At 45.8% G+C, this 22,976-nt stretch overlaps 1 protein-coding gene across 10 annotated transcripts in view; it reads left to right on the forward strand.

Moving 5' to 3' along the window:
- Window positions 1-22,976, forward strand: part of Prosap (SH3 and multiple ankyrin repeat domains prosap) — a 99,691-nt gene that overhangs the window by 63,120 nt on the left and 13,595 nt on the right. For 7 of the 10 annotated variants that reach the window (XM_086906607.1, XM_086906613.1, XM_086906612.1 and 4 more), the window contains 3 exons: window positions 3,942-4,304; window positions 5,332-5,349; window positions 21,653-21,778. In XM_086906607.1, coding sequence (XP_086762733.1) covers window positions 3,990-4,304; window positions 5,332-5,349; window positions 21,653-21,778 — 459 coding nt within the window. In that variant the 5' untranslated portion in view covers window positions 3,942-3,989. Of the gene's footprint in view, window positions 1-3,941; window positions 4,305-5,331; window positions 5,350-21,633; window positions 21,779-22,976 lie in introns of all 10 variants that reach the window. The other 3 variants (XM_086906611.1, XM_086906616.1, XM_086906614.1) reach the window with 2 other exon arrangements.

Genomic DNA, 22,976 nt, shown 5'->3' on the forward strand with positions numbered 1-22,976 from the left:
TCTTGTATACGCGCGCGCGTCACGTGCTTGTTTTCGCCGCGATCGTGTTTTCGTAACTCTCCCCCTCGTCGAGTTGTTCGTTCGAGGGCTTTCGAAAGCCGGGACGCCTCTCTCTATTTGTGCGCGCAAACCGCGTGAAAGACACGTTCTTTCCTCTTCTCTCGTAGAGAATCGTGGACGAAATTCGATCGAACGTGTAAAAAAAGGGATATCTTTCGTCCGTTTTCCGTAAGGAAAATCTTTCGCTCTCTCGGGGCTGTGGACAAAATTCAACGGTTCAAGTTTCCAGCCAACTGTACTTTAATAATTTGTCGTTCGAAACATAATAATAATAATAATAATTGTAAACGATCGAGGTTATTATTCAAAGCGTATTTCATTATATTCGAAGTAAGTCCAAGTATATCTGTCCTCGGTTGTCGAGTCACGACGATTTGATAGACAGATCTTTCCAAATTCACAATAGGAATTTCGTATTTTTCTAAAATCGTCGACATTCGAGTCATTCTATGACATATATATCATATCATATCTCCCTCTGATATCGTTCTCTCTGTCCTTGGTTGTAACGAGTCATCGAGTCGCGACGACTTTTATTATCGTTATATTTCAACAATTCATAAAATCTCTCTCCTCTTATCTCTCTCTCTCGTATCTGTCGAGTGAAGGGAACGGTTCGATTCGTTTGTCGAAACGGAAAAAACTCTTATCTCTCTTTAATCGTTGGAAATTTGGATGGATCAGGAGGAGGAGAGAATAATTAGAAGAATCTCAGAATGAGGAGAAACGAAGAAAGAGAACAAAGCTCCGAGATCCTCCCTCTTCGAAGGGGCTGTTCCATTAAGGCGCGGAATTAATTAGACCTTAACTCTTTCCTTGAACAGCCAGCGACTCTTTATATCGAACTATCTTCCCGAATCGACCGATCATCATTCATTATCCTCGCTCATAAATCTTCCACCTCTCATCTATCAACGCCTCCTCCTCCTTTTTTCCCTCTGACGACCCGCCGTCGATCGAGGATCGCGAAAATATTCGTCGTTGCTGAACAAAGAAGATGAAGAAGAAGAAGAAGAAGAAGAGACCATCGATAAAGATGTCGTGGTACTCCGATCGGTGGAAAGCACGAGGGTGGTGGCCCTCGAGAGAGCCGCTAGAGCTGCTAGAGCGCGCTTCTCTCAAGCGAGAGAGAGAGAGAGAAAGGGGGAGGGCGAAGGGCGGTTGGCACACTCGGTCGATCTCTCGCGGTTGCCAGGCGACCAACATCCACCACCACCACCGCCACCACCTTCCACCCCTGGAACACGCTGAAAACCGGCGAGGCTCCGCTGGCGCCACCTGCGGAGCACACGCTGTGGCGCCCACCCCCGCCGTCCCCGCCCGACAGTCGCGCGATGCACTCCACGCTGGCTGGATCTCGGTTCAAGGAGCTGCCTCCTCCTGTCCTCCTCCTCTCAGCTCCGCCGATGCGCTTTCCGCGTAACGAAAATCGCCGCGACTCGTCCTCCTCCTCCTCCACCTCCTCCACCTCTCCCCCTCCACCCCCCCTCGCCACCGTTTTCGGGAGGAGAGAGGACGACCGTTCGCCGGCCGCCATCTTGCCACCAGTGCGTCTCACCGCGCCAAGGACAACCCCGAATAAGCGATAAGACGCCACCACGCTCTCTCTCCTCCTTTTTCTTCTTCTTCTTCTTCTTCTTCTTCGTCGTCGTCGTGTTTCCGCTTCGCGTCCAACCGCTTCGATGGGGATGGTGAGGGGTTCCAGGATCGGTGGCGATAACCGCGTTTCCTCCAGCCGGAGGGGTCGTTGAACGAGGGGTAAGTGTGGTGAGTGGGCAACTCGTTCCGTGCGGCACGTGCTTCTCCGCCGTGGCGCGCTTCTCTTCGAAACCACCACCCTCGAGAGAGAGAGAGAGAGGGGGGGTCGGTGAGGAAGAATTTTTACGTCGTTTCGTTGATCTCAGCGGAGCTCGTGTGAATTAAATGGAATTGGACGGAATTTATCGGTTCGATCGATAACACGCGATTCTCGTTCTTTGAGGGAGAATATGGGAGAAATGGAAGGAGGTATTTCTTTTTTGAAAAGACGAGCACGACGACGACTCCATCGCCCGCAGGGAGATGGAGCGACGCGCACCCTTGCCGAGGAAGGGAAGCGAGGAGCGGTGTTGTTCTTCGCGATCGTTACACATGTCTCTCTCTCTCTCTCTGTTTGGAGAGAGCTGTTTGTACGTGCTCTGATCGCGATCAATTTTTTTTACATCGATCGAGTCGAGTGTCAATTCGCCTGCAAGGCGATGAGTTGAACAACAGGGAATCGAGATTCGTACTTTTATTATTAAACGAGGAAGACAGAACGTTGTCTCTTTTGGTGTTGTTCGCGATTTACACGCTGCGCGATCGATACGAACAATACGACGTACTCGTTTTAATGTTTCACGCTCGCGTGTAATTGCAGCCCTCTCGTTACGACGGCATGTGACAGAATTACAACACCGGACGAAACTTGTTCTTCCCTTGGAAAAATTGGAACGGAAAAATACGTTGGCGCGCGAACGTTACCTCGCGTATATTCGAGGAAGGAACAGAGAGAGAGAGAGAGAGAGAGAAGAGGAGGAGGAGGAGGAAGGTATCTCGGGGGTTAGAGTCGCGGAGGAGGAGAATGTCAGGGTCGTACTTTAACCCCTGGCTGTCCTTCGAAGTTCCTCCCCCTGGGTCGTCGAGCCCGTGGTCCCACGACGAGTGGAGTGGCCTTGGATTTTTTTAATTATCATCGAATCACCGTTAAACACGACACTGTTAGGTGACTCTGAAATTAAGGTACGGCCGCTTAAAAGCAAACCCGTAAAGCGACGCCTACGCAGCGGGTACCTGCACTTAGGATCCAGGGGCGGATCGAGCGATCCTCGAACGAGAGAGAGAGAGAGAGAGAGATATTCCTCGTCTTCTTTCTCGAGTAATTTAGATTTTTCTACGATCGATCGAACTGCGATCCCAACTATTCGCGAGTTATCGAGGGGATGGTTTGATATTCGGCTGTCGCTTCCGCTTGGGAGCGCATATCGAAAGAGTGGAGGCAGAGGCGGATGCGGCCCTGAATGCGGCGCGCACAGGGTGGGCAGACAGAAAAATGGCAAAAGCACTCCACCGATAACTGCCACGAATAAGGGCCGCATAAAGACGAGTCGTAAAACTATGATTTACGGCTTGTCATTGATGCGCTCGCCGTCCGTCCATCCTTCTCCCCCTTCCCCTCCTTCCTTCCCCCTACTCCTTCTCCCCTTCTCCCTCCTTTGCGGGAGGATAACCCGAGAAAGGAAGAGAGGCGATGATCGATTAATAAAAATGGAAAATGCGATAGTAAGCGATAGCGTTTTGGAAGAGGCGAAAAGAACTGTTGTCGAAAATTTTCTCCATCTCGCCTCATCGGGAGGCTCAACGAGGAGGCAAAAAACGTTGGAAAAACGTTTGGAAACGGTTTGTTTCGCCGGCTGAATATTAACCGGGCGAAGAGACGAGCGAGCGTGTTTTTCTGGATGGCTGGCACGAAGGATACGACCTTGCCGGGGTTCCCACCTCGCCCTCCCCCCTTTCGCCTATTGTCCTCGAAGCGTAAGCATGGTGCGGTGCGGTGCGCGATGCGGTCAGTGGGTTATTTAAAGTTCGTAACGCGGCAACACGGTTATTTTTAATGGCGTCTGCGGTTTCCATCAAACTTCTCCACCTCACATCTCCGCTCCCCGCCAATCCCCACTTTTCCCTTTCTCTCTCGCTCCTCTATATATATATATACACACACACACGCACAATTTCGTCCCACAGATCTTTACAGAATCTTCTTGATATAAGCCGATAGTTAATTGGGATTCTCTTTCTCTCGATCAAACATCAAAACCACACATTTATCGAAATTACTCGAACTCCCTCCTCGTTTTTTCCAGATGTGAGCCTGTGAAGGTGGAATCCTCGAGAAGCGGGAGGTCCTCGCGATGGAGGCGGGACCGAAGCAACAGCAGCAGCAACAAGCGGCAGCTCCTCAGCAACAACAGCAAAATTCGTCGTGCGGGGAGGGGAGCAGCGGGCAGGCGACGAGCCCGCAGAGCGGCGGGCAGCAGCAGGCTGGCCAAGGCCAGGCCCAGCCTCAACAAAATCAAGATGCGGGCGCGGAGGCGGGCCCCGTGGAGGAGGGGGTGCTGCTCGCCAGGGTGCACGTCCCGGAACTCTACGTCAGCAAGTGTCTCCAATTCCCCAAGGATCAGCTAGTCTGGGACGTGAAGCAGCAATGCCTCGCATCCTTGCCCAAGGTAAGCCCTCCTCCCCTTCTTCGAGTGACTGACTTCTCGCGTGGACGACAACAGTGGATGATCCAAGAAGAGTCGGTGCTTGGATTGTTCCTCCCGACTCTTCTTCTCTCTTTCTCTCTCTCTCTCTCTCTCTTCTCCTTTCCTTTTATTCGTCGGTAGCCGGACCAAAGTCACGAACGCTTAAGAGATTGCTACCGTCCTCTCCTCGCCACGAGGAGTTTGTTTATCGAGAGATGCAAATGGAGATGGTCCGGCTCCTCAAGAATTTCGCACGAAAGAAGTGAACGAACGCGCACACCAACACGCTACTCTCTCTCTCTACGAACAAAATCTAAAGGATCTTTCGACTCGGTTTTTGAAATTCCTCTCCGTCTTATTGATCTCGAGGGGAGAAAATTGTTGAAAGCCGCGCTCTCTCTCGCCACGATTCTCGCAAAGTACACGCACTCACGCACGCACATACACACGCACGTGAGAAGGTAGACGAAAGGGAGGGGAGAAAGCACTGTATCCAGTACACGTGAACGTATGTACGTATGTTGTATGTATGTATGTATGTATGTGTATATATATATACAGTTATTATACTAATTTATTATTGCACAGCGACACACACAGCGAGTGTCCATCGATTATTATAGGATATATAATCGTGTGATATTATTTATCTGACATGTGGCGTTGTTGTTGTTGTTGTTGTTTTTGCTTTTGCCTCACTTGCACGGGGCGTGCGAATACACTCTACACCCGCCACCACCGAAAACCACCACCACCAACCACCACTTCACCTGTGCTACTACTACTACTACTACTACTACTACTACCGTCTTGTTGGGGCCCGATGCATCTTCTTCGAACGCACCCCCGTACTACTACTATTACTACTACTACTACTACTACTGCGTCACTCACCCACGCCGCGAAAACGACAAAACGATAAACCGATATATATCGCGCCTTCGACCTTCACCCTCCACCTCCGGTGTGTTGCGCCGCCTCTCCACCACCCCTTTCGAGCGCCTCGCAGGTGGCCACTTGGTACAGGGTACGTCTTCACTACTATACTAATAGCATGCAAATCCCTCGAATAAATGCAAATTTGTTGAAACCCAACCCCGGCTTCTCTTTAGACCGATCGTTTTCTCGATTCTTCTTTTTTTTTTTTTTTTTTTCTCTCTCCTACTTTCTCTATCTGCGCCGGGAGAAACCACCACCCTTTCTTCTGCATGGCGAAGTTCGGCGTTCCAACCCCCTCCCCCGGTTTCGAGAGGAAAGAGAAGGAGGGGGCGAAGAAGAAACGTTTCGAATGGATGGAGGAGAAGGATGGGAGAACGGTTTAATTAAAAGCGTGGAATCGATGATGCCGGTCGGCTACGTTGGTTGAGACAGGCTACGTTGAGAGGCAGAGTTATTTCGAGCGCGCGCGCATTTGCATGCGCTTGTACACCACCAGCAGCTCCCGCCTTTCAGCGAAGTATCATAGAGGATAAGTGCGTGTATCGGTCGCACACACGGAACGCGCGTCTCTTTGCCACGCCGCTGACCCGTGGTTCACGTTCAAGGATGATTACGATGCCTCCTCCTCCTCCTCTCCTCCTCCTCCTCCTCCTTTTCTCAAGGTCGCGCGCAGCTTTACTTCCAGCGGCCGAACCGAGAACTCCTCCTCCACCCTTTTGTCGGGGATGGACTTGGGACGATTGTCTTCTCTCGGCTCGATTACGCAACCTTCGGCCCGATTTCCTTCGTCGATTAACCCTTTCGCTACGGGCGACTCTTCCGCCGCGACAAAAACTAACGTGTGCTCGAGAATAATCGTTGCTTTCAATCGGTGTTTATTGAGAAAAAAATTGATGTTAAAAAAATCGAAATATCGACCGCTACGTTTCCAGAGAAAGATACTCGATGCGCGATAACTGCAATCCTGTGCACAGCGATTATAGTCGCCTGTAATGGCGTAAGGATTAAATCGACGAATCAGAGGGCTGTCGAGAACTGCGAAAAATCGTCTGACGATACTTATTGAACAAAAAAATTGATGAAAAAAAAAAAAAAAAGATAATCGACGCTACGTTCCCAGAGAAAGATAATCGATGCGCGATAACTCCAGTCGTCATATCATACGATAGCAGAGCGACTATAGTCGCTCGTAGTATCTTAGTGACGTCTTATGCAGAGTATAGTCGCCTGTATCTCAGTGATGTCTTATGATATATGCAGAACGATTATAGTCGATCATAATACCTCAATGGCATTTTATATAGAGCGATTATAGTCGCCTATACTACCCTCAGTGGCAATATAATGTAAAGCGACTATAATCGTTCATAGTACGTCAATGCCATATAAACCATAGTACCTCAATGGTCTTATGCAGAGCGACTATAGTCGCTCATAGTACGTTGATGGCGACTATAATCGCCTGTAGTACATATCTCAGTGGTATTTTCTATAGAGTGACTATAATCGTCCATATTATCTCAGTAACTATAGTAATCGCTTGTAGTATATATCTCATTGGTATTTTCTATAGAGTGACTATAATCGACCACAGTATCTCAGTGACGTCTTATGCAGAGCGACTATAGTCGCCTGTAATACATATCTCACTAGTATTTTCTATAGAGTGACTATAATCGTCCATAGAATCTCAGTGACATCTTATGCAGTCGTTCATAGTAGGTTGATGGCGACTATAGTCGCCTGTAATACATATCTCGGTGGTATTTTCTATAGAGCGACTATAGTCGCGCATAGTACGTTGATGGCGACTATAGTCGCCTGTAATACATATCTCACTGGTATTTTCTATAGAGTGACTATAATCGTCCATAGTATCTCAGTGACATCTTATGCAGAGCGACTATAATCGCTTGTAGTACATATCTCACTGGTATTTTATATAGAGTGACTATAATCGTCCATAGTATCTCAGTGACATCTTATGCAGAGCGACTATAATCGCTTGTAGTATATATCTCAGTGGTAGGTTTATATAGAGTGACTATAATCCTCCATAGTATCTCAGTGACATCTTATGCAGAGTGACTATAGTCGCCTGTAATACATATCTAACTGATATTTTCTATAGAGTGACTATAATCGTCCATAGTATCTCAGTGACATCTTATGCAGAGCGACTATAATCACTTGTAGTACATATCTCAGTGGTATTTTCTATAGAGTGACTATAATCGTCCATAGTATCTCAGTGATATCTTATGCAGAGCGACTATAGTCGCTCATAGTACCTTGATGGCGACTATAGTCGCCTGTAGTACATATCTTAGTGGTAGGTTTATATAGAGTGACTATAATCGTCCACAGTATCTCAGTGACATCTTATGCAGTGTGATTATAGTCGCTCATAGTACCTTGATGGCGATTATAGTCGCCTGTAGTACATATTTCAGTGGTAGGTTTATATAGAGTGACTATAATCGTCCACAGTATTTCAGTGACATCTTATGCAGTGTGATTATAGTCGCTCATAGTACCTTGATGGCGACTATAGTCGCCTGTAGTACATATCTCAGTGGTAGGTTTATATAGAGTGACTATAATCGTCCACAGTATCTCAGTGACATCTTATGCAGTGTGACTATAGTCGCTCATAGTACCTTGATGGCGACTATAGTCGCCTGTAGTACATATTTCAGTGGTAGGTTTATATAGAGTGACTATAATCGTCCATAGTATCTCAGTGACATCTTATGCAGAGCGACTATAATCGCTTGTAGTACATATCTCAGTGGTATTTTATATAGAGTGACTATAATCGTCCATAATATCTCAGTGACATCTTATGCAGAATGACTAGAGTATTATATATAGAATGACTATAATCATATAGTATCTCAGTGACATTTTATGCAGAGCGTCTATAGTCGCCCGTATTAGCGACAGGGATAACAAGCCTTTCTCGTATTATTTATCTCGACGAAATCGAAGCGGTAGAGCACTTTGCAACGTAGATTATAAGAATCGTGATTTTCTCGTGGCGTACTGGTAAAAATTAAATTTCGATTGAAAAAATTCACTAGGTTTGATCGATCTTCGGTTCCATTCTTCATCGCGAGTCAGACTCGTAATAATAGAAAGAGGTTAAATATCAAAAAGTCGATGAAGGAGTGGAACGAATCGATTCGTCTTCCTCTTTCGATCGAACCGAACAGTCATCGATACCTTCAAACTTTTCCTCTTCGATGATCCGACGTCGTGGCTATTCCGTGATTATTGCTTGCGTTGATAATTTTTCGAAATTTGGTGAAGAATCGGCCGATCTGTTCGATAAGATGAATTAGGTCAGAGATATCCACGTGCGGCCTCGCTCGATAATCTCTCTCGAATCGTGGCCACGTTGGAAAGCGTTTCGCGCGTGGAGATAAGCGAAGGATCGTGGAAAAACGAGGGATAAGCGTCGAGGAGGGGGCGAACGATCGAAGATCGTTGATCGGAGGCCTAATTGGCTGATCCGTTCGATTCTTCAAGGGCTTGAAATTCCGTGGGAAATTTCTTCTTCAAAAATCGTGTTTTGCCGTGATTTGCGATGCATTTGCCTCTCAAAAGAATTATTTTTCGACCGAAATCGTATATTCATTCCTAATTCTCTTCTTTTTAATTGGATATTATATTTGCAATCGCATAATGCAATGAAATTTATTTTTTAGCCGGATCATTTATGAATAGATTATTAAAAATATGAGATGAGATGATAATAATGCTTTTTAATCGTGTAAAACTTAATATAATTAAGTACAAAATTAATATACCTTTCAAAAAATCGAACGCCCCATTTTTCGTGTCGTCGCACGAGCCGATGTAATGCATCGTCGTTTTTGAAATGGACGTGATATTTGTACCAAGAAACTTTTTAAAACGAAGTATAAAAAAAAGAAGATGCGTAACACTGATCGCAATCACTTATTCTTAAAGTTAATTAAAATTGAATATTAATTATCACAAACACTACGCTTTATAATATTATTACATTATTACATTAATTTTACGTACGCCTTGCCTGAAACTATATTTATTTGCATAAGAAAAGATCCATCCTTGAAAGACTCTCTCGTACCTTGGAGTACGTGCTGTCGTTCCCTCTATGCATGCGTATATATTTTAAAAATTTCCTTGCATTTCTACTTTAAGAAACCGAAACTTTTTCCTTATATTCGAAGCGACTTGAGGAGCCATAAGAAAAAGTGAATTTTCAATCGTTTACGGGAGAAAATTCGAATATCAAACGCACGGTAATTTTATTTAATAAAAATTACTGTGACTACCTCAGTAGCGGCTAATTCCTTTTTTATTTATTTATTTCTTTTTTTTTATTTCAAAGCTGAGACTGAACTCCTTTTGCGGCACAAATAAACACCTGATACGTTAAAAAAAAAGTAGCAAGATTGTGAATAACAATTTTATTTTTCGGAGATTCCCTTCTTTAAACTCATGCAACTATGTTGATAATTAAAAAAAAATATGAAAAAAATCACACTATATCTACTAAGCGAACTAAATGATCATCCTCGTATAAATTTTTCCTGTTCGAGGGTTTTACCGCTTTTCAGAGGCAAATACTCGCAGAAACGCAGAAATGTTAGTTGCAGGGGTGATTGTAATTAACTCATAAAGAATGATCTTTCTTCTGGATGGCCTGGAGATCGTTGCGATGATCGTCTCTTCGACGCAGAATAGGAAGAGCAAAACGTGGAAAACGTGGAAGGTTTCGAACGATCCGCGTGATGAATGAAGGGCAACAAAATGTGACGAATATTCGAATTGCTTGCTATTTGCAATTTTTTTGAATGAACGAAATATATACGCGTGAAAGGATATACTCGTTTAAGAAGACGAGTAGGAGAGAAAGGTTATGTCAAGACAAAATTTAAGTGTTCACTTACGGGCAATGAATAAAACGTACGGATTCAGACGATCGAATATATTTAATTATACGTGTAATTTGAAGCGTGCGTATCGAAGAAAGGCAAATATGCTGGCAAATTTATTTAATAATAAAATCACAAATTTCAGCGAGCTTTAAATTCCGTAACAGTTGGTTACAAAAGCATTCGATGATATAGCATTGTCGAGCTATCGTTCCAGTAAAAGTAACATTCGAAACGAATCCGAAAAAGTGCGAGAACGAGAAACTGCGTAAGGAAATCGTAGAGCGAGACAGGAAAAATTGCGAAGTAAATAAAGGAACAGTCGTGAATAAAGCTCAGGTTCGAGAAAATTAATCGAGAAAGAGAGGAGAAAGTTATTATTTTATTATTATCTGCATCTACATTTTCAATTACGATATCGTTCGACGAGTCTTGCGAAATAATAATTTTCATGAGAATTTCAAAAAGAAACCGTGCATTAATAAGCAAAATCGGAAGAGGAGATTGCAACGAAAGATGAAAGCTTTTTGGAAAGAAATGATATTTTCCCGAGTCTGAGAAGACCGAATTATCGATATCCAAAATGTACGATAAAACACGATGTTGTGCAGCTATCGACGAGATACTCGATAAATACAAATATCTACGTAATTCCAAAGAACAATCTCAAAGACTAAAGTTGCCATAAATTGGAATCTTTGGAAGAATCGTATACATGATATATCCGATACGTTAAATACTTCATCGCCAGATATAAATCCCATGGAAAAATTTATCGGTTGAAATAAAGGCCGAAAATAAATAAATTTCAATTACACGTGTATATATATAAAATATTTCGATCTCGATCGAGTTTATCGAACGATTGCTCGACGAACGAGTTCGAGGCGTGACACGAGGCGCACGTGCGTGGAAAACGACGACAGTGGAGACGAGAGCCAAGGCGGCTGCCGATCGAACGCCGCAACGTAAAAAGACGTAGAGAGAGACAGAGACTCGTGGACTTCAGAATCAACAAATACGCGAGCCCAACCTTCGTATATCGTGTATACGAAGAATTTGCTACTCGAGAGATCGAATTGAGACTTTTCACGAACCGTTGTTGGCTCAGATAAAGAAAGCGCACTTTCCTCCATCAGAGAATCGATGGAAAAACTCGAAGGAACGCGGATAAAAATAAAAATTGCAACGAGCGAATTGTCTCGGTGATCACACGTGCTTTCGAAGTAGAGCGACAAGGATGAGAGGAAGAGAGACTGATATTTCGTTTATCAGAAGGATATATTTCGAGAGATTTTTTCTTCTCCTCCTCTCGGGATGCGCGCGTAAGTTCGTCCACTATGCGAGCGGCAGTAGCCAGCCTTTTACCCGGGGCTCTCCAAGTGCAATCTCGTATTCATGAATTCCTTGTACGTAGCCCCCTCTGCCTTCTTTCTCCGCCCGCGCTCCTTCCCTCCCTCCCTCTCTCTGTCTCTCTCTCTCTCGCCCTTCCGCCTCTCTAACAATCCTATGCGCGTCGCTCCCCGCCAGGGAGGCCGGGGACTAAGAAAATCGTTGCACGGCTTCTTCGTTGCGCGCCAACTCCTTCCCAGCCGCGCCACGAAAAAAACAGAGGCGAGACACGAATCTCTCGTCAGTCTGCGCACCGTTCCGGATATATATATATATTTATTTTCTATTGTTCTCGAACAGTCGACGAATCGACTACGAGAAATGTAATAACGAAGGCGAGTGGTTATATGCGTAGATATCTGTATTCTTAAGACTGTTTATTATTGCACGCTTCTTTTTCGAGAACGATACGAGAGAGGTCGCTGTTTTGGCGAGAAGGAAATTGGGCAGATTCCTTTCTTACCGTTGGAGGATCTCTTATTCCGCGCGAGTGTACGACGAAAGAAGAGCTCGACTCGGGTCGAAAAATAAAATTAATTACCCCCCCGCTCTCTTTGATCTCCGCTCTCCATCCACGGATTTTTAACGTTACCATTGAACGAGCACCGAGAGAGAGAGAGAGAGAGAGAGAGAGAGAGAGAGAGAGAATTCAGCAAGAATCCACTCGTCCGGTTTTTCACCCGAGTCGCGAACGTCTCCACATTTTTCCGCTGTGGGCGGCCCGCGGGACGCATAATCGATAGCGTTAATTAGAAAGCGTAGGAAGAGCGGGATGCGGATTCCGCATCGGGGTCACGGGTCTCGGTGTCGGTTCGTTAACACCGACCCCGAGGAAATGAGATTCGACGACGTCGTTGTGTCGAGTGAAAAAGAGAGGAGGGGAGAGGGAGAGGGAATTTCTCGTCGATTCGGCGATGACACGCGCCATTTTATTTTTTGTGCTCGACTCCGGCTAAGACTTACGAGCTCGATTTTGTCTTCGAAAGAAATGGAATAACGACGCGCGAAACGATCTGGAACCTGGACGTAAATTCGAATCGACGAAATGTTTCGAATCGACTGGCAATATCCGGCAATTTACGCGCCGCCGTGTTTCATCGGTGTAATTTCCAGCTCGATTAGGGGATCCGTCCCGGTCGGCGACTCGTCTAGAATCGAAAACGAGACCACGGATTGCCGCCGACCGCGCGGCTAATCCGGCTTGATTAAAATCGGCGGGGCGGGGCGGGCTCTCCATTTCCGGGCGCGGAGCTACGCTTCCTGGAAATTTCCTCCTGGTCATTCGGGACGACGTATTCCCACTCGTATTTTTAGTCCCCGGAAAGAGGGGACGTTTAAAACGCTCGACGTTAGGATTATTCCCCGTTTTAACCATCTTTCGATGCTACGGGCGACTGTAGTCGCTCTGCGTAAGATGCCATTGAGGTGACGCAGACGACTATAGTTATTCTACGTAAAATGCCACTAGTAACTATAGTCTCTCTACATAAAATGCCATTGGTAATTATAGTCGCTCTACTTAAAATGCCACTGATGTGATATGGGCGACTACAGTCGCTCTACTTAAAATACCACTGACATGGTATGGGCGACTATAGTCGCTCTGCATAAGATGCTGTTGAGGTGTTACAGGCGACTATAATTATTCTACGTAAAATGCCACTGGCGACTACAGTCGCTCTACTTAAAATGCCATTGACGTACTATGAGTGACTATAGTCACTCTGCGTAAGATGCCGTTGAGGTGACCATTACAGTTATTCTACGTAAAATGCCACTGGCGACTATAGTCGCTCTACTTAAAATGCCACTGACGAGGTATGGGCGACTATAGTCACTCTGCATAAGATGTCATTGAGGTGACACAGGCGACTATAGTTATTCTACGTAAAATGCGACTATAGTCGCTCTACTTAAAATGCCACTGATGTGGTATGGGTGACTATAGTTATTCTGCGTAAAATGCCACTGGCGACTATAATCGCTCTACTTAAAATGCCACTAGCGATTATAGTCACTCCATTTAAAATGCAAGTAATGATTATAGTCGCTCTACTTAAAATACCACTGGGGACTATAGTCGCTCTACTTAAAATGCCACTGGCGACTATAGTCGCTCTACTTAAAATGCCACTAACTATAGTCACTCTGCATAAGATGTCATTGAGGTGACACAGGCGACTATAGTTATTCTACGTAAAATGCGACTATAGTCGCTCTACTTAAAATGCCACTGATGTGGTATGGGTGACTATAGTTATTCTGCGTAAAATGCCACTGGCGACTATAATCGCTCTACTTAAAATGCCACTAGCGATTATAGTCACTCCACTTAAAATGCCATTAGTGATTATAGTCGCTCTACTTAAAATGCCACTGACATACTATAGTCGCTCTACTTAAAATGCCACTGGCAACTATAGTCACTCTGCATAAGATGCCATTGAGGTGACACAGGCGACTATAGTTATTCTACGTAAAATGCGACTCTAGTTGCTCTATTTAAAATGCCACTGATGTGGTATGGGTGACTATAGTTATTCTGCATAAAATGCCACTGGCGACTATAATCGCTCTACTTAAAATGCCACTAGCGATTATAGTCACTCCATTTAAAATGCCATTAGTGATTATAGTCGCTCTACTTAAAATGCCACTAACTATAGTCACTCTGCATAAGATGTCATTGAGGTGACACAGGCGACTATAGTTATTCTACGTAAAATGCGACTATAGTCGCTCTACTTAAAATGCCACTGATGTGGTATGGGTGACTATAGTTATTCTTCCTAAAGTGCCACTGGCGACTATAATCGCTCTACTTAAAATGCCATTAGCGATTATAGTCGCTCTACTTAAAATGCCACTAGCGATTATAGTCGCTCTATTTAAAATGCCATTAGTGATTATAGTCGCTCTGCATAAGATGCCATTGAGGTGACACAGGCGACTATAGTTATTCTACGTAAAATGCTACTATAGTCTCTCTACTTAAAATGCCACTAGCGATTATAGTCGCTCTATTTAAAATGCCATTAGTGATTATAGTCGCTCTGCATAAGATGCCATTGAGGTGACACAGGCGACTATAGTTATTCTACGTAAAATGCGACTATAGTCGCTCTATTTAAAATGCCACTGATGTGGTATGGATGATTATAGTTATTCTTCCTAAAGTGCCACTGGCGACTATAATCGCTCTACTTAAAATGCCACTAGCGATTATAGTCGCTCTACTTAAAATGCCACTAGCGATTATAGTCGCTCTGCATAAGATGCCATTGAGGTGACACAGGCGACTATAGTTATTCTACGTAAAATGCTACTATAGTCTCTCTACTTAAAATGCCTCTGTCGTACTATGGGCGACTACACTCGCTCTGCATAAGATGCCACTGATGTATTACGAGCGACTATAATCCCTTTACATTATATTATCACTGATGGGCGACTATAATCGCTCTGCATAAGATGCCACATATCGTACCATATGACGAGCGATCGGGGAGTTATCGAGTATCTCTCTCTGAAAACGTAGCGTCGATATTTTGTTCTCATCATCAATTTTTTTTCCAATAAACAAGCGAGGCGTAAACCAACGACCGCTGACGATCTTTCTGAAATGAGCATCGTGCACATTCTTGGAGAAGTCGCGAAAGGGTTATTTCCATCCACCTGGGGATGGAAGAAAACAAGTGTGGAAACGAGATGGAAGGAACGAGACGGTTCCTCGTCGCCTTCCTCGATTGGGGGATGGATTTTATTTTCGCCAACTCGCGAAACGGGGAGGAGAGGAGAGGAATTGATTGGCAATTATCGAGCGTGCCCGAATCTTCGATCCGGAAAATCGAGTTACTTGGACGAAACTCGATTCGCGACGCGGAGGAGGAATCCGAATATTACCTCTTAATCGGAAATTGGCCGAGGAGGAGGGGATAACGAATCGCGCTTAACTAACTCTTTGACTGATAAATGCTCCAAGTTGAAGCGATCAGCAATCAATATAGAACAGGAAAATAGCAACAAGAATAAGTATAATAGACAGTGAATGTGAGAGCATTGTGATCGTAAAGTTTGCTCTGAATAAGATAAGAAAGACGTCGAACGACGTTCTACTTGCCCTGACCAATCGAGAACTTGGTAATCAACAACGATATAGATTTCAATATTCGACAAATTTTCTTCCTTTATGCATAAAGATATATGAAATATTAAAAAGACAAAATCTATGCCCGAAATCATTCAAGTCAACTAAGAAATTCGTCGAAAGGGTGCGGAAAATCGCGTTGGAATTGTTGATTCGGACCGGTTTCATCCATCGAAACACACGAAGATAATTCTCTTAATCGTCTCTCGCTATTCGGGATTAACTCTTTGCATTCGCCATATAATCACTATCCTATATTTTATTATTATACGTATATTTGCATTAATAAATATATGTATAAATATATATTTACTACATTAGTAAATATATGTATAATATAATTATAATATAATATAACATAACATTCTAGAGGGCTCTTCTCACTTGATTGATCAACTTTCTTAAATATATAAATACAAATAAATAAATGGTTAAAATCTTATCTTTTTTTTTTTAAGAAGAAAGCGTCACCCATATGTGGGTAACGCGGCGACGAACGTGTTAAATTAGCGGCCGATTTACCGATGAACCGAACTGGATTAACGTAAATCGGACAGAGATCGATCCTTGCTCTTCGAAATTAGTCCGAGATTCGGTGGGAAAGGGTCGAGCACGCCTCGTCTCGTCTCGAAGGCGGAACCAGTTCTAATAACCTGTCCCGGGAAACGGAGAAAAACCGAAAGGGAAGACCGGCTCTAAACGATCCCCCTCGTCCATCTTCGCGGATTCGATCGCGTGCTCCTCTCCCTTCTTTCGACCGTTCGTTTCCTTCCGGACGAAACGAGTCGAGGTCTCTCTGGAAACCCGTAATTCCCATTATCGTGTGACCGCACAATAACCGCGTATAAATCCGTTTACACCTCTCTCTCTCTCTGTGCAATGTATATTATACGAACTGAAGGGACAGTGGCGTAACATGGGATCTCGGTTCGTCGAGGGTGTTGCCGGTTTTAACACAATTTTTCTTTTTATACGTATACGATCGAAGAAGTTTTCAAGTTCGTAGTTGTATCGTGAGACGAGCGATATACGTTGGAAGGAGACGGAGAGAGAGAGAAAGAGAGGTTACGCCATTGCGAGGCAAGCGGGACGGTGTGTATAGACGTGTGGATGGGGGGGGCATACCATCGTTGCCGTGGCCATAGCCACCTAAGCAGATTCCGTCCCCGAGGTAGGTACGCGTGGATTCGTAGCTCAATTTACATTCTAAAGCCGTGGCAGGAGGGAGGAAAGGGAGGAGGATGCGTCCATTTGTCCCTTTATTATTTATACGAGCCGGGGTGGACCTGTAAACCAAGGCGACTCGACCACAACGTCGTTGTTCGTCGTGGAGAGCTGCCTCGCGTTTATTTAACAATCGAGCAGAAGAAAAACGAAGTGGAAGAGAATGGGCAGAAATCGATCGTTTTCGTTCGACCGTTTTGCACTGCCCGTGGTGGGAACGTGAACCCGGTCCTCTCTAGAAGGAGGAGCGCGCCAGCAAACGAGCAACCCGTCCCTTTCTCGTTTCTCCTACGATTATCCGTCCCTAGAATGATCGGCCGTCGTTTTCCGCCCAATTTGTAACCAATTCGGACCGCCGATCTCGGTCGTCCTCCCCGGTTTTTCTGCCGGGAGATTATAAGAAACGAAAAGATCCGTCCGTTTCCCTTGTTTCGAAAAATTGGCTCGCTCGGTAAGGAAGGGAGGGATTCGACCGTCGGAGGAACGTTTTCGTTGACCGAGTTCGAGCACGGATAATCGATTCGACGCGTGTCACACTCTATCGCGATAGCCTTTGCTCGCAAGTTTTTTCTTAATCCTCTTCCTTTTTTTCCCTTCGTGTTGATAAACACTTCGGGATCGGAATAATCCAATTTTTTTCGCGAGAGATAAAGATTTTCGAGAAAGGAGTTCAACACAAACGTGGTTCGCGTATTACAATGAGACAAAGCTGTTGATAAACAACGGGACAGGAATAATCCAATTTTTCACGAGAGATGCACGATAAAGATTTTCGAAACGAGAAAGCGTGATTCAGAAGAATAAACAGCTTCGTCGTCTCGTGCTCATCGCGCAGACGTGGAAAAGAAGCGCGCCGGCCAAGATTCGAATTTTATTTCTCGGATTGCAATTCGATTTTTTCCACCCCAAGATTTATAGCTCGTATTTCCTCTCTTCTTTCGCGGAAACGAATTTCTAATCGACGAGTTTGCCAATTTTTTTGTCAGGGCGCGCGCCGATTAAACGAGCGAACGGTTTGAAAAATAGAGCGGGGAGGGGGGAAAGGTCGGAGGAGCGGTTTGGGTGGCGTCGAATCGGCGCGTCCAAGGCGGCGCGTCGCAAAAACTCGTTTCGTCCGTCGTGGTGGCGAAGGTTGAAACCGTAACGCTTCTATCTGGGGTATTGCGCGCACGGGCCAGCACCGCAATTACATCCCATAAAGCACGATTGAGACACGGTTCGACCATTATTCTCCTCTTGCAGGGCCGTGCGAAGGGGGAGCCCCCTCCATCCACGCGCCTCTCGAATCTTCCTTCCTCCTGTTTTGCTTGCTCCCGTTTTTTCTCTTTCTTTCCTTCTTTTCACAAAAATCCAAGGACACGAGCATCCTGTTTATTCGAATTATGCGCTCATGCGTTTTTCCTCCAAATTCGCTTCTAATTCGATAATAATCTTTTCGTCCCTTTTCGGGCAAAATTTGCGAAAATGCTACGTGCTATTACGTGGAGAGGGGACCGAAACAAGAGGAAAAAAGAAAAAAAAAGAAAATGAAACGAAACTGGCGAGATCCAACTTTCACTCCAAAGACGTAGGTTACGATCCCGGCTCGTCGCTGCGTTTCGTATTCGAATCGAATATTCGAGAGACGGGGAGAGAAAAATGACGCAATCGGTCTGATTGAGCAACCGCGCGAGATAAATTCCGCTCGATCGTGGCGATCCAACCTCACTTCGATCCGCAGGACGATATCGTCTTTTCGATCTTTTCTCCGCTTAATCGTCGAAAATTCGGCCCATTCGTTCGCTTGTCGAACGCTTCGAACGATTACCTCGGATTAATTGGAGCGAAAACGTTGTCATCGTCCTTCCATTTTTCCTCCGCCTCGCCCTAATTTCGACCCACCATCCCCTCCCTTTCCTTCCCTCTTTGACCTGACGACGATGCACCTCGAACGATAGAAAAGAGGGGAAAGAATTTTTGGAGGATTTCGATCGTCGAACGAGGATCGATCGGATCGTCCTCTTAATTCCTCCCTCGTTCACGATTCACGGGAGAAGAGATCGGAGAAGAGATTGGCAGGATCAACATTTGCCTTCCCTCTTCCGCTTGTTCTTCGTTACCTTCGACCTCCCTCCGTGAAATTTTTCTTTCTTTTCGAATGCGGGAGGACGACCCACGCGCTCCGTGTGTTTACGATCGCCTAACGAGCGCCGAAATTTCCCTTTCTTCCTCCTCCCCCCTGAGAAGGAGGAACGACCCACGAGGCGGTCACTAACGATCGCGACCCACTTCCAACCCTCAAGGAAACCCTCTCGAGTCGAGTCCAAACCGGGTCGACGGTAATCTTCCCTCCCCTGAAGAACGCGACTTGCCCCCACCCTCTTTTCAACATCCATATTCTGCTCCATCCTCCTTTTCTCCAATCTCTCCCTCCTCTATCTGCGTCTCTCCTCTATCTGTGTCTCTCCTCCATCTACGTCTCTCCTCCATCTATATCTCTCCTCTATCTGTGTCTCTCCTCCATCTGTGTCTCTCCTCCATCTGTATCTCTCCTGTATTTGTGTCTCTCCTCTATCTACGTCTCTCTATCTACATCTCTCCTCTATCTATGTCTCTCCTCCATCTACGTCTCTCCTGTATTTATGTCTCTCCTTCATCTATATCTCTCCTGTATTTGTGTCTCTCTTCTATCTACGTCTCTCCTCTATTTGTGTCTCTCCTCCATCTACGTCTCTCCTCTATTTGTGTCTCTCCTCCATCTATATCTCTCCTGTATTTGTGTCTCTCCTCTATCTACGTCTCTCTATCTATGTCTCTCCTCCATCTACGTCTCTCCTGTATTTGTGTCTCTCCTTCATCTATGTCTCTCCTCTATCTACGTCTCTCTATCTACATCTCTCCTCTATCTACGTCTCTCCTCCATCTATGTCTCTCCTATATTTGTGTCTCTTCTTCTTCTATGTCTCTCCTGTATTTGTGTCTCTCTTCTATCTACGTCTTTCCTCTATTTGTGTCTCTCCTATATTTGTGTCTCTTCTTCTTCTATGTCTCTCCTGTATTTGTGTCTCTCTTCTATCTACGTCTTTCCTCTATTTGTGTCTCTCCTCCATCTACGTCTCTTCTCTATTTGTGTCTCTCCTCCATCTATATCTCTCCTGTATTTGTGTCTCTCCTCTATCTACGTCTCTCTATCTACATCTCTCCTCTATCTATGTCTCTCCTCCATCTACGTCTCTCCTGTATTTGTGTCTCTCCTTCATCTACGTCTCTTCTCCATCTACGTTTTTCCTTTATCTACATCTCTCCTCTATCTACGTCTCTCCTCCATCTACGTTTCTCCTCTATTTGTGTTTCTCCTTTACCTACGTCTCCATCTACGTCTCTCCTTCATCTACATCTCTTCTCCATCTACGTCTCTCCTCCATCTACGTTTTTCCTTTATCTACATCTCTCCTCTATTTGTGTCTCTCCTCCATCTACGTTTCTCCTCTATTTGTATCTCTCCTTTACCTACGTCTCCATCTACGTCTCTCCTTCAACTACGTCTTTCCTTTATCTACATCTCTCCTCTATTTGTCGTCTCTCCTCCATCTACGTCTCTCCTTCATCTACATCTCTTCCCCATCTACGTCTCTTCTCCATCTACGTCTTTCCTTTATCTACATCTCTCCTCTGTCTAAGTATCGAACGGCTCGATGATCCTCCCCGAGATTCGATGCTCGATTCGCGGAACGTGATGAGACGCGTGCAACGCGTGTGCACATCGAGGAGAAAATGGAGGTGGAAAATAAAAAAAAAAGACACCTCCTTTTCGGTGGCTTTTTTTCTCTCCGAGGCTCAACCGATTCTCAACCACACCCCCGCGCATCACAGACGCGGCCGGTTTTAAACGACCAGGGCCTCAGACACGATCTGCGCGCACCTCGGTACTTTGGTTCGAAGGCCTTTAATTTGGCACGTGTTCCACTCTTGGCTATTGTTGCCATGATTGTTGGGTGGATCGCTTTTCCCCCTTCCTCCCTCTCTCTCTGTACCCGCTTCGTGTCTTCTCTTTCCGCCCCCCTCCTCGTTTTTACCCGGTAATGCACCGATCCTCTCTCTCTCTCTCTCTCTCTTTATATATCCGTTTCTTTCCCTTTCCTCTCCTCGTTCTTTTTCCCTCCCTGCTCCGCCGCGGGCGACTCGCCATCGGAACGAAACGTTTCCGACAAGTTGAACGCGGCACGGCACGCGAGCGTCGCGCCCGAAGGGGACGCGAAATCGAGGGATGGAACGCGATCCCACCATTTATCCGCGCCAAGTGTCGAAAGAGATCGGGCCGAGATCGTCGAACCCAATTCCGTTCCATTTCGAATTGGCACAATTCCCGAGTTTCGAGTAAATTCGATGAGAGAGAAAAAAAGGTGTATCGTTGTCGTGAGGAAGGTCCAAGATAATTGTTATTATCGTCCTCGACAGATAGAAAGAGGGAATGGAGGCGCGTCTAATCGATTCGGAGGAGGGGGAAACGTTTGGAAGCAAACGTTCGTCGAACCGAATGATCCCTGTCTCGCTCTCTCTCTCTCTCTCTCTCTCTCTCTCCTTGTTGACCATCCTTGTTGCATGAGAGTAGCGTATGCGTATATAGTAGAACGGGGGTGGCGGGCGGCGGCTGCCGATCCACCGCGCGGGATACAATTTTTTCCCCCCCCAATTGATCCAGATTCTGCGATCGTTTCCAGGAGCTGAAGGAGAGCTTCAATTACGGCCTGTTCTGTCCACCCGTCAATGGAAAAGCCGGGAAATTCTTGGACGAGGAACGCCGCCTCGGCGACTATCCCTTCAACGGACCCGTCGGATACTTGGAGGTAAGAACAGAGACGTCTCTTTTTTATATATATAGAAAAGGACGCCAATGGGTTAATTCGAATTTTTATCCCTGACCTCGCCACTTTATTCTCGTCGAGGCGAATAACAAGGAAGGGAAGGTTTAAACAAGGCTGCTGCTGGCTCTTAGGGAAGGGAGGAAGGGAAGAAAGGGAGGGCGCGCATTGACGCGGGCGAAAAGGTTGCTTCAGCTTCCGAGATTGGCCGTCAAAGGAAAGAAAGAAGAGGCGAAAGAAAGGGGGAGGGGTTTACGAAGGGCCGCGCGACTCTTCAGTATCGAGGAGTTTGCTCGACAACTCTCTTTATCCCTCCCTTTTTTGCTGCGTGGGTCAAGGAGGGTCCGCGTGGCTATTTTTTCCGAGCGCCTACTTTTTCTCTCCCCTCCTTTCGTCCGAGAGCCGGCCGAGAAACGATCCGCGACGAGAAAGTGAACGAGAGTGGGGAAGGAAGGAAGGAAGAAAGAAAAAAGGAAGAGCGTCGCTTGGCGAAGGAAATCGATGGATCTCGATCGCGTTAGGAGATTTTCGTAGCTGATCGAGAGCATCCGAGGGAGTCGATGCACTGTCGGGACGATGACTGTTGAAACAGGGGATCCGGGAAAAACAAATAATCCCTCGGTCGGTTAACGAGATCTGGATCTTGCCCGCGGTTTTCTTGCGTAACCGGATCTAGTGCTCATCTCGGTGTTGGCGTTCCTCTTCTTTTTCTTCTTCCTCTTCTTTTTCTTCCTCCTCCTCCTCCTCCTCCTCCTCTTCCTCTTCTTGCCTGGATCTCCGTTGACGCGATCGGCTTCAGTGTCGATAGCTCGGTCTCGCCACGGGGATTCACTTTCTAGGATAAGTCGAGTCGCATCGCGAATCTCTTCCATCTTGGAACGAAAGCTTCGATTTCTCTTCGTTTCGTTCCGCGGATGGATCGAAACGCGTGATCGAGGAGGAAATTGGCAATGGAACGCGCGCGCGCATGCGCGCGTGTACGTGTGTGTGTGTGTGTGTGTGTGCATTCGGGAGGGAGCGTACCACCCCTGCCCCTTCTTTGATCGTTGCATAATTAATCGCCCTCCTCTATCCGACGTTAATTAAACGGTGAGAGTTTTTTCGCCGAGCGAAAGAGAGATTCCGCGATGGCCTCGAGATTTTTTCCTTTTTCTCTCTCTCCAAGGGGCACGGCCTTGAGCCA

Source organism: Apis florea, unplaced genomic scaffold, assembly GCF_048593485.1.
Source record: "Apis florea isolate Af1SG1 unplaced genomic scaffold, ASM4859348v1 contig_2495_pilon, whole genome shotgun sequence".
Taxonomy (NCBI): Eukaryota; Metazoa; Arthropoda; class Insecta; order Hymenoptera; family Apidae; genus Apis; species Apis florea.